The sequence below is a fragment of the Saccopteryx leptura genome, chromosome 1, assembly GCF_036850995.1.
Source record: "Saccopteryx leptura isolate mSacLep1 chromosome 1, mSacLep1_pri_phased_curated, whole genome shotgun sequence".
NCBI classification, from domain to species: domain Eukaryota; kingdom Metazoa; phylum Chordata; class Mammalia; order Chiroptera; family Emballonuridae; genus Saccopteryx; species Saccopteryx leptura.
Genome location: NC_089503.1, coordinates 219,537,103 through 219,549,110, shown reverse-complemented (window position 1 = coordinate 219,549,110; position 12,008 = coordinate 219,537,103). Strand labels below are relative to the sequence as shown.

The following is a 12,008-nucleotide window of genomic DNA, read 5'->3' as shown; positions in this document are numbered from 1 at the left end:
TATTTATTTTTTTTCCATTGTGAAAAAGGCAGGTAAGCAAAAGAGAAAAGTAGCATTTCCTCCTTTTCCCTAGGCAATGCCCATGTGTAGGCATAAAGAACATACATATTTATGTGGGTGCATCTATATAAATATTTAATATCTGCATACAACTGGTAACTTTTGATGGTAAAATTCCACTTTAAAAAAATTACCGTAACTGACCATTTTTAGCAAGCTTGATTATCATAGCTCAAAAGTGTTTGTATTTGTTTTGGTTGATGATGAAAGAGCTCAGTGGTGAGAAGGGAAGGGGGGTGAGGAGACGGGGAACATTTTCTATTCCACAGTGAGAATGGATCTGTGTGGCAGCTCTTGCTCTGAATATGAATCACAGGGAGTTCATGTTTTGAGACAGATTTTTGGTTAGCAGTAAGATAGAGACCTGTTGTACTGCCTTATTTTTACGTGATAAATCTTAGTAACTATCTCTTCATAAATTAAAGCATTTACCATGCTATATCTCAGTCATCAGATTTGTTATAGCTGGCTTTCAGTTCACAGAATAATTGCCTTTTGTAAAGCATCACCTTTCAGTCTTTGCTTGAATGCTCCAGAGGGATTGCTAACTGGGTTTCGGTGACCAGTCTAGCCTTGACACATTGCCTCTGCTTTGCAAGGAGGTTCTGATACCAGTTAGACAGATTCTGGGGATCACAGTGTTGTAAACTCACCAGTTCAGGGTAAAGTAGGAAGGGGAGAGAAATGGTGTGAATTACAGACTATTTTGAAAGACATACAGTTTTATTCCTTTGTGGTACATCACAAAATATTTCCTGCTATAGGTCCCAGAGACTGACTTTAGTGAACAGATTTATTTGTAATTAGTAGAAGTTGACATAAATGTGCTGAAATCCTAGGGAATCTTTTATTGACTTAAAATACGCAGCCTTCTTCATTCTGTTCACTTGCTTAGCAAATCCTTTCCTGATAGTTAATGTAGACTTAGAGTTCAGTCCAACCCAAATTGTTATCACAAATGCTCCTTATAAATTAGTAGCACTTATTATTCTTGGCTCCCAGTCTGTGAGAAAGGAGTCTACATAATGTTTAGTTTTATATTGATTGGACAGATTTGAGAGTGGCAATGTTTATTAATTAACTATTTGTCAGAAGAAAAGTACAGCAGTGGATATAAACATGTATGTATTTGCTGCATGGTCATGGTCCACATGTCCTCACATGCATACTTCACCATTCCCTTGCTCCTTTGAGTAATGGGGGGCTGCTCCCCAAAGGCTATAGTGCCTAGCGCCCCAGCCACCTGGCTTCTGACTGGTGAGGCCAACTGTGGGCTCTGATGAAAGACTGGTGAGGGTGGGGAAGAAGCCTCAGGGTATTTCTCCTTCCCTCTCCTCCTCCGACAGCATCTCTGGTAGCGGAGGGTACTAGGAGACAGGTGCGCACATGTCCAGCATCCTCTGCGTGCCTCCTGCCCCGGGGGTGGTACCTCTGCTCCCTCTGGCCCTGCCCTGCGGTAGGAGTGGCTTCCTGCAGTGGACCCACGCCTAAGTTGACTCCCTGTGCCCTCTGCTGTCTCAGCTCTTCCGTCACCTGTGTGACGTCTAGGCATTAAATGTGTTATAGATTTTACATACTAAGAGTGGTTTCTTTTTCCTGACACATATATTTTATAGAACAATTTTACTTTTATTTCATAGCTTATGGGTGTTGATAAAGGGAATGTTAAATTATTCATTGCCTCCTAGATTAATGTTTGCTTGGGATTGCCCATAGATAATGGAGAAAAGAAGAAGAGAACAGAGGGATTCACTGCCGTCAGGGAGCTCAGTCAGCGGAGTGCACGGGGGCCGAGAGGGGCCAGCCTGGGGTAGTGGAGGGACATCCAGGAGTCGTGCTGGGGACTGTGATCTGGATGGAGAGCGTGAGGAAGAAGGGCACTTCCAGCAGAAGCAACAGTTTGTACAAAAGCGTGTCACATGTGTGGTTGCATGGGACTCTGCTGGGTTGGGGCAGTGGAGGAGGAAGAAGCTAGAAGGGTAGTCAGGGGCTAAATCCCCACAGGCAGTGAAGATGCCACCAAGCACGTGGACGTTACCCTTTGGGCGCTGAGTAGCGCAGAAGGAGGATCTCAGGCAGGGGAGTTGCCCGAACAGATTTATCTTTTAGAAAGGTCCCTCTTAAGTGAGTGCGGAGAAGTCAGAGGCCTCAGAGTGGAGGCAGAGAAGCCTGGCCTGGTCGTTGTGGCAGAAGGTGTGGTTGGAGGGGTGAAGTTTGAATGGAGGTCTGAATAAATGAGGGGGTTTGGGAAGAGGGAAATAAGATACACTAAGAAAGTAGATGTGTAGAACTTGGTGATGGGGGGTGTGTATTGGGAGTTGTCATTAAATGATCCATTGTCCTTAGAGATCAAGATGTGTTTGTTTGGTTAGGCTAAATAAATCTTAAAACTAGAAGACTTTCTTAAATTGGGGTTACAAAGTGTGCTAGGAGGTCTTTTGCATTTTTCTGGGCTGTTTTTGCTGCCTTGTGCTCCAGGCAAATTTTCGGTCCCAAACACCTATGGTTGCAGCACTGCTTGTGTTTTACAAACAAGCCAAACAAGTGACTCTTCTTGAAAACCATTCGCCATTCCCCTCTCAGCCCATGTCCTTTTCCTGGCTGTGTATGCCCTGTTGCTCTCTGCTAGTCATGACTTTTATTGACTATCCCATATCCTGCCCTTAATTATCATACCTTCCTTATCTTCCAGTTAAAAGAATTAGTCTAATTACTTATTTGATAAATCATTTCATGGGTGCTTGTGTCTAGGGGTTTCAGTAAAATATCCCTTACCAAAGGAGAAAGCCTGTAGGTCCACTCAATATTAACCCTCCATGTGCCAGAGTCCATAGAGTGAGCTACAAAGTCAAAAGAACAGCTTTGCCCTCGAGGGTCTCACCATCTGAAAACAAACCTGTAGAGATAGAAACTGGCAAGAAGAAAATGTTAGAAACAATATGCACCTTAAATTTTCTGCAGTGGAGTTTGCTTTGAGTTGCTGCTCTGGAGTTATAACCAGGTGGTATGGGTCTTGATAGCTAACACCATCAATCTATTCTTTGAAGATCTAGGGTGGAGCGTAGCAGTGGAGAGCCTGGGTTCTGGGGGTCTGACTTCCTGGCTCTGCCTCTTGTTATAAGTGTCACCTTGGCCAAATGACTTAATCTTTGTGATTCCCAACATTAGCTATAAGATGAGGATCATAGTAGTGTCTGCCTCAGAATTGCTTCGAGGATTAAATAGTAAATGTATGTGATGTGCATAACACACCTGCTGACACAAGGCAGTGCATAATAAATACTTGTTCCCAAAGCTGAAGCGAAGTGTCCTCAGGCAGGGTTGAGAAAGGTGCTGAGTGAGTGCCAATGGTCACTACTTTCCTCCCACCTGGAAGCTGTGTGGTTAACCCTGGAATCCTTTGTGGTCACATTATGTTACTTGCAAAGAAAATTCTGGACCATGCTTTCTTCAGGACAAGTTAGTCTTTCGAGTTTTCACGTCACCTCTTTAATCACATCATATACATGATTGGTTGTCGCTTTGGGGCACTTCCAGAAACAAGTTTGAAGCAAGCAGGTGGCAGGTAATAACCTTAGAGGAGATTCAGGCATCGCTGCCTCTCTGAAACCTTCCCTTGATATCCATCACCTCCCTTCTCACTGGAGCTTAACACATATTAATTGAACACCACTATTTTTTAGTTCTGTATTAGGCTCCAGGGAGACAGGGATGAACAGACAGTTCCCATCCTCATGAAACTTAGTGTAATGGAAATATATGTAAACAATTCCGTACACTGGGGTGCACACACAGATGGAAGCGCATAGAAGGTCAGAGTGGTGCCTGGGAAGAACGGTAAGGAGAGTTGCACAGATTTGGCGACATCTCAGGAGATTTTGAGCGGAATAAGAATAGGGGAGTCAGCAGGTCAGCATGGTTTGTACAGGAAAACTGGATCATGTGTGTGGGGGGGTGATTGGAGATGAAATTGAAGATGCAGGCTCATTGAAGAGCTGGATCATGGATGAGCCTGGCCTTTACCACGTGGGCATTGGGGGCTGTTGAGTGACTTTAGACAACAGAATGCTGAAGATTCGCATTCTTAGCAGGTTATCCTAGTATGGAAGATGAACTCAAGATGGATGTTGGAGATGCTGGCAGGTTCGTGTCCCCCGTGTAGATTTATTAAAGCCAGTGATAGAGTCCTATTTACTTCTGTATCCTCGAAGTCTAGTACTTTTTAGACATTTAAGAGATCTTTTAGAATAAAGACAGCCCAAGTTAATTTCCCAATTCTGCATCCTTTCATCAGAACATGCTGACCTAGACCTCCATCTGTCATAAGCAGCTTGACTAAGATCATAATAAATTCTTGTTTCTTGGCATTCTTTTAACTGGCACTCTGTTTACTAGCCCCTCTGTGCAACTGTAGTGTGGTGATTGATGCTTATAATTCTGACCCTAAAGTACTTCAAGCCTTCTAAATCATCAAAAACAAATTAAAGTATATTCAGTACCGCTATAATGTTTTGTGTGTTTTACTGCATTCTTATTATTTGGAAATTCATGGTTTATCATGTTCCTGTGTACTTATTTGTACATAAGCACAGTGAGCGTCTGTGATCGCCCACAAATGTGCTCTCCTCGTAGTGCCTGCCCGGCACAGCAAGTTGAATATCAGTGCATGCTTAGAAATAAGCGAGCAAAACAGACCTGGGGCTTCTTCTTTCCTAGGAGGAAGCAGTGGTTAGGAAACTAGAGGGAATGATAACGCAAGAACTAGTGTGTACCAGCGAGTCGGGCAGTTTACAAGTGAGCCCACACGGGGGCCCAGCACAGGAAAAGAGGGGCCTGAGGCAGGGGTACGGGCTTCACAGTCTTGTGTGCCTTGACCCGAATCAGGAGGCCTGAGCTTGGCCGCAGGCTCCATCAGCCATATTTGTATTAAAGTAACAACTCTTCAGTAAAATGCCAAACAGCAAGTGAAAACATCAATAATTAGAGCATCCTGTTCCCCACGCCCACACATCTTTTCATGAAAATCATTATTACTGCAGAGCTGACAATCTGACTCGGCCTAGAATGAAGACCTCCTAATAGATGCTGGCTCCATTTTGGAACCTGGCTTCAAAAGAAAAAAAAAAAAAGGAGTGTGATGTTACCAGGAGGAAGATCGGCTATTTGGATTACCTTTGGGGGGCTGTGTATTGCAGAAGTAGAAATGTCTCTTACATCTTGTACAGATTTGTTTTTCAAATCTGGGTTTGAGCAACAGGTTCAGCCAGTGTTGGGGTGCCTCCCTCACTGTCTCAGCCTGGAGAGCCGGTCCCCCAAGATGCAGAGATCCTGTTTGTCACCCTCTGGGCAAGGCATGGGTGCACTTTAGAGCTACCTTTACCATTTGCCAGCTCTGTGATTAGTATCTCTGGATCTTTGTCTTTTTCTGAAATATTGCAATAATATAAATTCCTTCTTGACCAAATTGCTGTGAGGCTGGATGCGAAAATGCTTAACTAAGAAGCCATGTATACAATAATAGTGTACTAAATATACTAAAGCACATGATAAATATTCTAATAAAAATAGAAACATTTCATCAGTAAGCACAGTGTCCTTTAAAATTTCCCCACAGTACAATGGGGAAAGTGAACTATTTATTGAATTCCTACTGGAGACTAGGTGTTCTGGCTGTTTGTCTACCCACCCCACGAGGTAATGTTAAATCCCTGTTTCAGAGATAGGAGACTGAGCTTCTAGTCACACAGATGCACAGTCACATAGCACAGCTGGGCTCCAGACCTGACTCCAGAGCTTGATGCTCTTTCTCCTTATGTCTGTCTCATTGCAACCCTCCCTCCTCCAAAGTTTTTTGTTGTTTTTGTTTTTTTTTTTTTAGCAAGAGAGACAGAGCCAGAGAGAGAGGGATAAACAGATAGGAAGGGAGAGAGATGAGAAGCATCAATTCTTCATTGTGGCTCCTTAGTTGTTCATTGACTGCTTTCTCATATGTGCCTTGACCGGGGGGCTACAGCAGACCAAGTGACCCCTTGCTCCAGCCAGCGACCTTGGGCTCAAGCCAGAGACCATGAGGTCATGTCTATGATCCTGCCCTCAAGCTTATGAACCCGTGCTCACGCCGGTGACTTCAGGGTTTCAAACCTGGGTCCTCTGCCTCCCAGGCCAAATGCTCTATGCACTGAGCCACTGCCTGGCCAGGCTCTCTTCCAAAGCTCTTAAAAGCTGTTCATATCCTTTTGTGCTGGTAAGTTTGCTAGCCATTTCTTGGCTATCACAGCCGGTGGTGCTGGTGCTGGTGGTCCAGAAGGCACTGAGCTCCCAGAGCCCCTGGAGGGACCGGCAACTCAGGGAGGGTCCGGGCGCAGGGCACACTCAGACTCCGCCTGTGGAGAGCTGGCCAGGCCTGCCCTGATGGCAGGGGGGCAGGTGTGCCACATTTCCTAGCCCTTGAGGAAACAGCTTTGGCCCTTGAGTTTCCAGAAGTTTGTTCTTTCTCTGTCACAGTGTTTTCTAGCCTCACCGAGGTGGCTTGGTGAGCTGCCTCTCGGTTCCTCCTCCCAGGAATCAGTGCCTCATGAGTTCTGACCACCCCTCATTCTGCTTGTGGAGGGAGTGAGACTAAACCTATTCCATGTAGTAACCACTCTCCTGAGCTTTTCCGGGGACCCCCCACCTTTAGCTTTGATGCCAGGTATTGGGGGAAATGATGTCTGAGGTGGCTTAATCACCCCGTGGTACCCACGACCGTATGTATTTTCTGTTATATATAAAGTTTTCCCGGTTTCCAACCAGTCGAGTTGGCTATGAACTGGGGCTGCCCTCACAAAGAGCCAGAGAGCAGGCCTGTGGAAGGGCTGGGTTGCATGTCCGGAGTGGATGGCAGTGGATGGGACGCACTCATTCAGACTAGATCTGAGAGGAGCTGTGTCATGTTTCCGTAGGTTCTCAACAGGAGGTGTGTGGAGGCGGCCGTGATGACAGGCCTGGCGCTGAACTGCCACATAAACAAGAAGTCCTTGTTTGACAGGAAGCACTACTTCTATGCAGACCTCCCCGTAAGTATGCTTTGTGATCCGCCCTCCCTGAGGTCTCGGAGCTGGGGGACTCGAGGCCGGGGGCAGGGCTGTGCCTCTCATGTTTTCCGCCTGAGCTCTGTCTGTCTCAGCGGGAAGTGCTGCTGGCCCTGATGAAGGCAGGTGCCCCCCGATGTTTACTGGATTGGAAGCAGTTGTCCTGATTGCTGACTCCTTGCTTAGCCTCATGCTTCTGGTGGCTCGCTCCTAATTGAACTGGGAGTGGAAGAAGCCAGTGTTCCCAAACTCAGCCCAGCCGTGGTGTTTGGCGCTAATTGCCTGTTAGGACAAAAGCTAACTCTGAGGCTGATGCAATGGCAAATGTGTCCTGCAGCTCCGTAGACATAGTGAGAGCTTCCTTCTTTTAAGTTGAAGTTCCCAATAATAGGACTGTCACCCCTAGAGGCATTTCTGTCATCTCACAAGGAGCGAGTAAGTGGACGATAGTAAGCAGAGACATGAACTGAAGTTAGACCAACAGTAGTAATTGACTGAGCAGTAAACCCAACATTAACCTGCCTTATCCTTAAAATTAGTATTTTTCTTTCAGAGAAGCCAGTGTGAACTGGAGCCAGTTTTTTAAATAAAACTGAACAGAACCAAAGCGAATGTTGAATGGGTTTCCCCAAATAAGGTTTCACTGGATCGGAGCCTCTGCTTCTACATGCGGCCCTCCTTCGGATTTAGAAAACAGTAGTGGTGGTATTGCTTCCCGTTCTCCTTCAAGTGGAGACTGGGGTGAGCGCTTGCTAGGGGCTGAGAGCAGGAGGCACTTGACATGAAAAGTCCAACCACAGCCTGGATTCCCCACTCCTGCTTTTCCCTCTGGCTGCCAGCTGTTTAGCGAATTCTTTTCCATAGTATGGAAAGGATGAACCACATTTTTTGCATCTTTTAGGTGTGATGACCAGTTTGGTTAAGGCAGGAAATTTAATAATAGGTGACTAGAATGAGCTGTTGTGATTAAACATGGCTTTCTGTTCCTTCTGGCCCAGGTACCTTAGATAGTCCACAGTTAGTGTTGTCAAATATCACATGGAGCATACTTACACTAAAAAAGTACTCATTATTTATCCAAATAAACAATTTATTCAAATTATTCAAATTTGAATTTAACTGAGCATCCTGTATTTTCCTTGGTGGCCTTTCTCAGAGTTTAATTTTTATAAATGGAGACTTCCTGCTTTCACGCAGAGAGTGAGTTGGCCTAAAGCAGTGGTTCTGAAAGTGTAGTTTCCTGGGCCCCTCACATCAGCATCTCCCGGGAACCTGTTAGAAATGTAACTTCTCAGATGCTGCCCAGACCTGCAGAATCAGAAACTCTGCCCGGTGGTTCAGAAGCAGCTCCTAGCGGCCTGGAGCACAGACTCTCGAACCAGAGCATCCAGAGTCCTGACGTTGATGCTTCCTGGCTTGGTGACTGGCCAAGGCCCCTGATCTCTCTGCACCCTGCACCTCCTCCTGGGATTGCTGTGAGGATTAAGAGGTGTGCAGTACTGAGAACACAGTGTTAGGGACCCCCGTGAGCCTGCAGCCTCTTCGGTTGTTATTCTCGGTGCTCCTTTCTTAGTATTGACCTGCTGTCTCTAGCATGTGTTGATGCGTGTGTGCATTTGAAGTCATTCTTCCTCTCCACTTGGAAGGAGATGAGGGAGTCCTTGCAACATCCGTCAGTAGTTTAGTTCTGCGTGCTTGCCATTAGCTGAGTGCGAGTGTCCTGGCATTTTCTGGCCAGAGGAACAAGGAAAGTTGGGTCAGGGAGGGCAGCTGGCACAGTTGGTTAGCTTAAAGAGCAGGAACGAAACAAGCTTCTACGGACTAGCATCTGCTGTCAGCCGTGCTGAGGGTAGAGAGCAGACTGCTTAGCCAGCACTTCCCAATAAGGTGGGTCTGTCAGGAGCCCAGTAATGAGATGCAGGTTTAGGCTAATGAGCTAAGTGGAAACAATACATTATTTTCTTAGAGGCTGCTGACAGTGAGATTATTGTTATTCCCCAGAATGGTACTTCAGTAGGGAAGATAGGATTTGTGTTTATTGCATAATTATTTTGGAGGGGGACATCCAGAGAAGGGAAAGGGGAAAGCCAGGAGAGTCTAGGCTAAATTATAGCTACAAGGCACAAACTAATTTTTCTTCTCCTCCTTTTCCTTTTTAGTTTTGTTTTGTTATGTTGTGTTTTTAAGTAAGCCTATAGTTTTGTGACATCAAAAGGAATAGTAAACCAGACCCAGCTTTTCTCTATGTGCCAGTGACTGTACCCGTGTCTGTGGCAGGCAGGCTACCAGATCACCCAGCAGAGGCTCCCGATCGCGGTGAACGGCAGCCTGGCCTACAGTCTCTGTGTGGGGAAGCAGCAGACGCAGGTGATCAGCAAGACGGTGAGGGTCAAGCAGATCCAGCTGGAGCAAGACAGCGGCAAGAGCCTCCACGATGACCGGCGGTCAGAGACGCTCATCGACCTGAACAGAGCAGGTGGGCTTAGGGGTTTCCCGTCCCTTTTCCTCTCAACCTCCCTCCCCCCGTAATGTCCCCAAAGCAGTGGAGGGCACAGGCCCAGGAGCCTAGCAGATGGAGACCAGGATGTCAGCCCTGGTCCTGGCATAGCTGGTCAGAGAGCTGGGATTACTGCTGGGCTGGCTAACAACTCACACTTAAAATCAGACAGAGTAGCCACCGAGTCACAGACTCAGCAGCTAGGTGTCTTAAGCAGACTTTAAAAGAAATAAACCAAAGTTAAAAATCAAAGTGAGGAGGAGGAGAGAAGCAACTCGGCGTCCTTCAGTACTGCAGAGGTTTCCAAAGACGTCAGCCTGACCTGTCTGCTGACCGGCTTGGAGAGCTCCTCCAGTCAGGCTGATCTGCCTCTCATTCTTTCATCCGTCCCGTAGGAGTCGGCCTTCTGGAAGTGGTCCTGGAGCCCGACCTGTCCTGTGGAGAAGAGGCCGCGACAGCCATCAGGGAGCTGCAGCTGATACTTCAAGCCCTGGGGACCAGCCAAGCCAACATGGCAGGTAGAAGCCACATGAGCGGTGTCCCCTCCTTTACCTTCTCCCTTTCTGCTTCCCAGGTCTCCTTGCACTTAAGTTTCATCCTCTGCATCATCTACATTGAAGCGGTTTACAATTTATGTCTTTTTTTTCTTTTTGCCTTCCTGATTTTTTTTCCTTAGGATTTTCCTTGGATTCTTTTCCCAACCCTTAACCAAAGTAAACACACTAACAGCAACAGCAGTGCAGAGGCACTGAGCCCAAGAATTTGCATTTAGGGGACAGAGGAGAAGACATTTCCTCTGGCGTCATGCATCACAGTGTTGTGAGGGTTGACAGTTGTGTCTTTCTCAGAGAGAAGATACTGTTTGTCCAGAGTACAAACACAGTTTGTGTCACTGGGTGGGTGGCACTTCTTGTCAGTTGATGCTTTTTTGGGTCTCTTTCTTGTCCCTCTTTTATAGAATTTTCATCCACATTACAGCTGAAGCCAAATTATGTAAACTGTAAGCCAAGGTTATGGTTTCATAAAACGTCATCTTTGAGATAAACTCTTAAGCTCAGTATAAATATAGGAGGAAATTAAAATTTAAAAAAAAACCCACATGTACCCTTGGAACCAAACAAACTACATTTTAAGTATTTGCACATTGGGTGTAAAGATTACACGTGTTGGCCCAGCTCAGTCTGTGGCTTGCTCTGAGTGCTGCTTTGCTGGCCTGGAGGTCCCTGGAAGCTAGTCTCTTCCATGGTTTTCTCCCTATTTTCTGATCCCCAGGGCTTTTTAAAAAGTTCTGCCACGCACAAAGCATTCCCTGACAATGTAGAAAGGATACAGATTCTGCATGTACAGAATCCGTTCATCTACCGCTCGCTACAGTGGTGTATGAGCAGTCTCCAGAGAAACAGACCAATAGCATGTGTGTCTGTTATACATGCACATTTATATAGAATGAGGTTTGTTATAAGGAATTGGCACATGTGATTATGGGGGCTGAATACCAGATCTGCGATCAGGAAGCCGTGAGAGAGCTCTTGCAAGAGAACAAAGTTCCAGAAGAGCTGATAGTATAGTTCCGGTTCAGGTTCAAAGGCCTGGGAACCAGGAGAGCCCATGGTGCAAGTTCCAGTCTGAGCCCAAGTCCAAAGGCAGGAAAAGACCTATATCCCAGCTCAAATACAGAAGTAGTGAATCCCCCTTCAAATGTGCCTTTTGTTCTGTGTAGGCCTTTCATGGATTGAATGACTCCCAGCCATGGTGGGGAAGGCAGTCTGCATTAGTCTATGGATTCAAATTTAATCTCTTCCAGAGACACCCTCACAGACACCCAGAATAATACTTAACCAAAATCTGTGCACCCCGTGGCCCAGTCAAATTGACACACAAAATCAGCCATCACCAGTGATCACAGTGGGTACCAGTAAATGCCATTGATGACTATCCATCTCCCTGCCAATTTGTAATGCTATTTACCAACCTTTTTATGTCATGTAATGTATTTTATGCTACAAAAGGACTTCTGAATCTGTAATGCTACATTTGCCACATGGGAAATCTTACAAGCAACAAATTGTTACATCAGAGGCCTGGTACAAGTTAATCTGAAGACAGAACTAGCCAATTTGCTGTCTCCTTTAAGCTAAAGACTAGAAAAACGCTAGCCACATGAGTGAGTAGCGTAAAGGTTAGCTGCCTACAAGTTTGCTTTAGAGAAATGAGGCTCTGTTTTAGCGTAGAAAAACTCCATTTTAGATTTATGGCTCATGCTGCTTTTTTATCCACAGAACATAAATGAAATATGGGCAGGCTGAATGGTTATCTGTTTATACACTAAGTGCTGATTCTCTATTGCTTAAAAAAAAAGTTTTTATTATTCCATTCTTCTT

The 12,008-nt window shown here is 45.7% G+C and overlaps 1 protein-coding gene across 2 annotated transcripts in view; it reads left to right on the top strand.

Moving 5' to 3' along the window:
- Window positions 1-12,008, top strand: part of GATB (glutamyl-tRNA amidotransferase subunit B) — a 68,832-nt gene that overhangs the window by 17,549 nt on the left and 39,275 nt on the right. For both annotated transcript variants that reach the window (XM_066386520.1, XM_066386513.1), the window contains exons 3-5: window positions 7,002-7,115; window positions 9,408-9,606; window positions 10,023-10,145. In XM_066386520.1, the coding sequence (XP_066242617.1) occupies window positions 7,002-7,115; window positions 9,408-9,606; window positions 10,023-10,145 (436 nt within the window). The remainder of the gene's footprint in view (window positions 1-7,001; window positions 7,116-9,407; window positions 9,607-10,022; window positions 10,146-12,008) is intronic.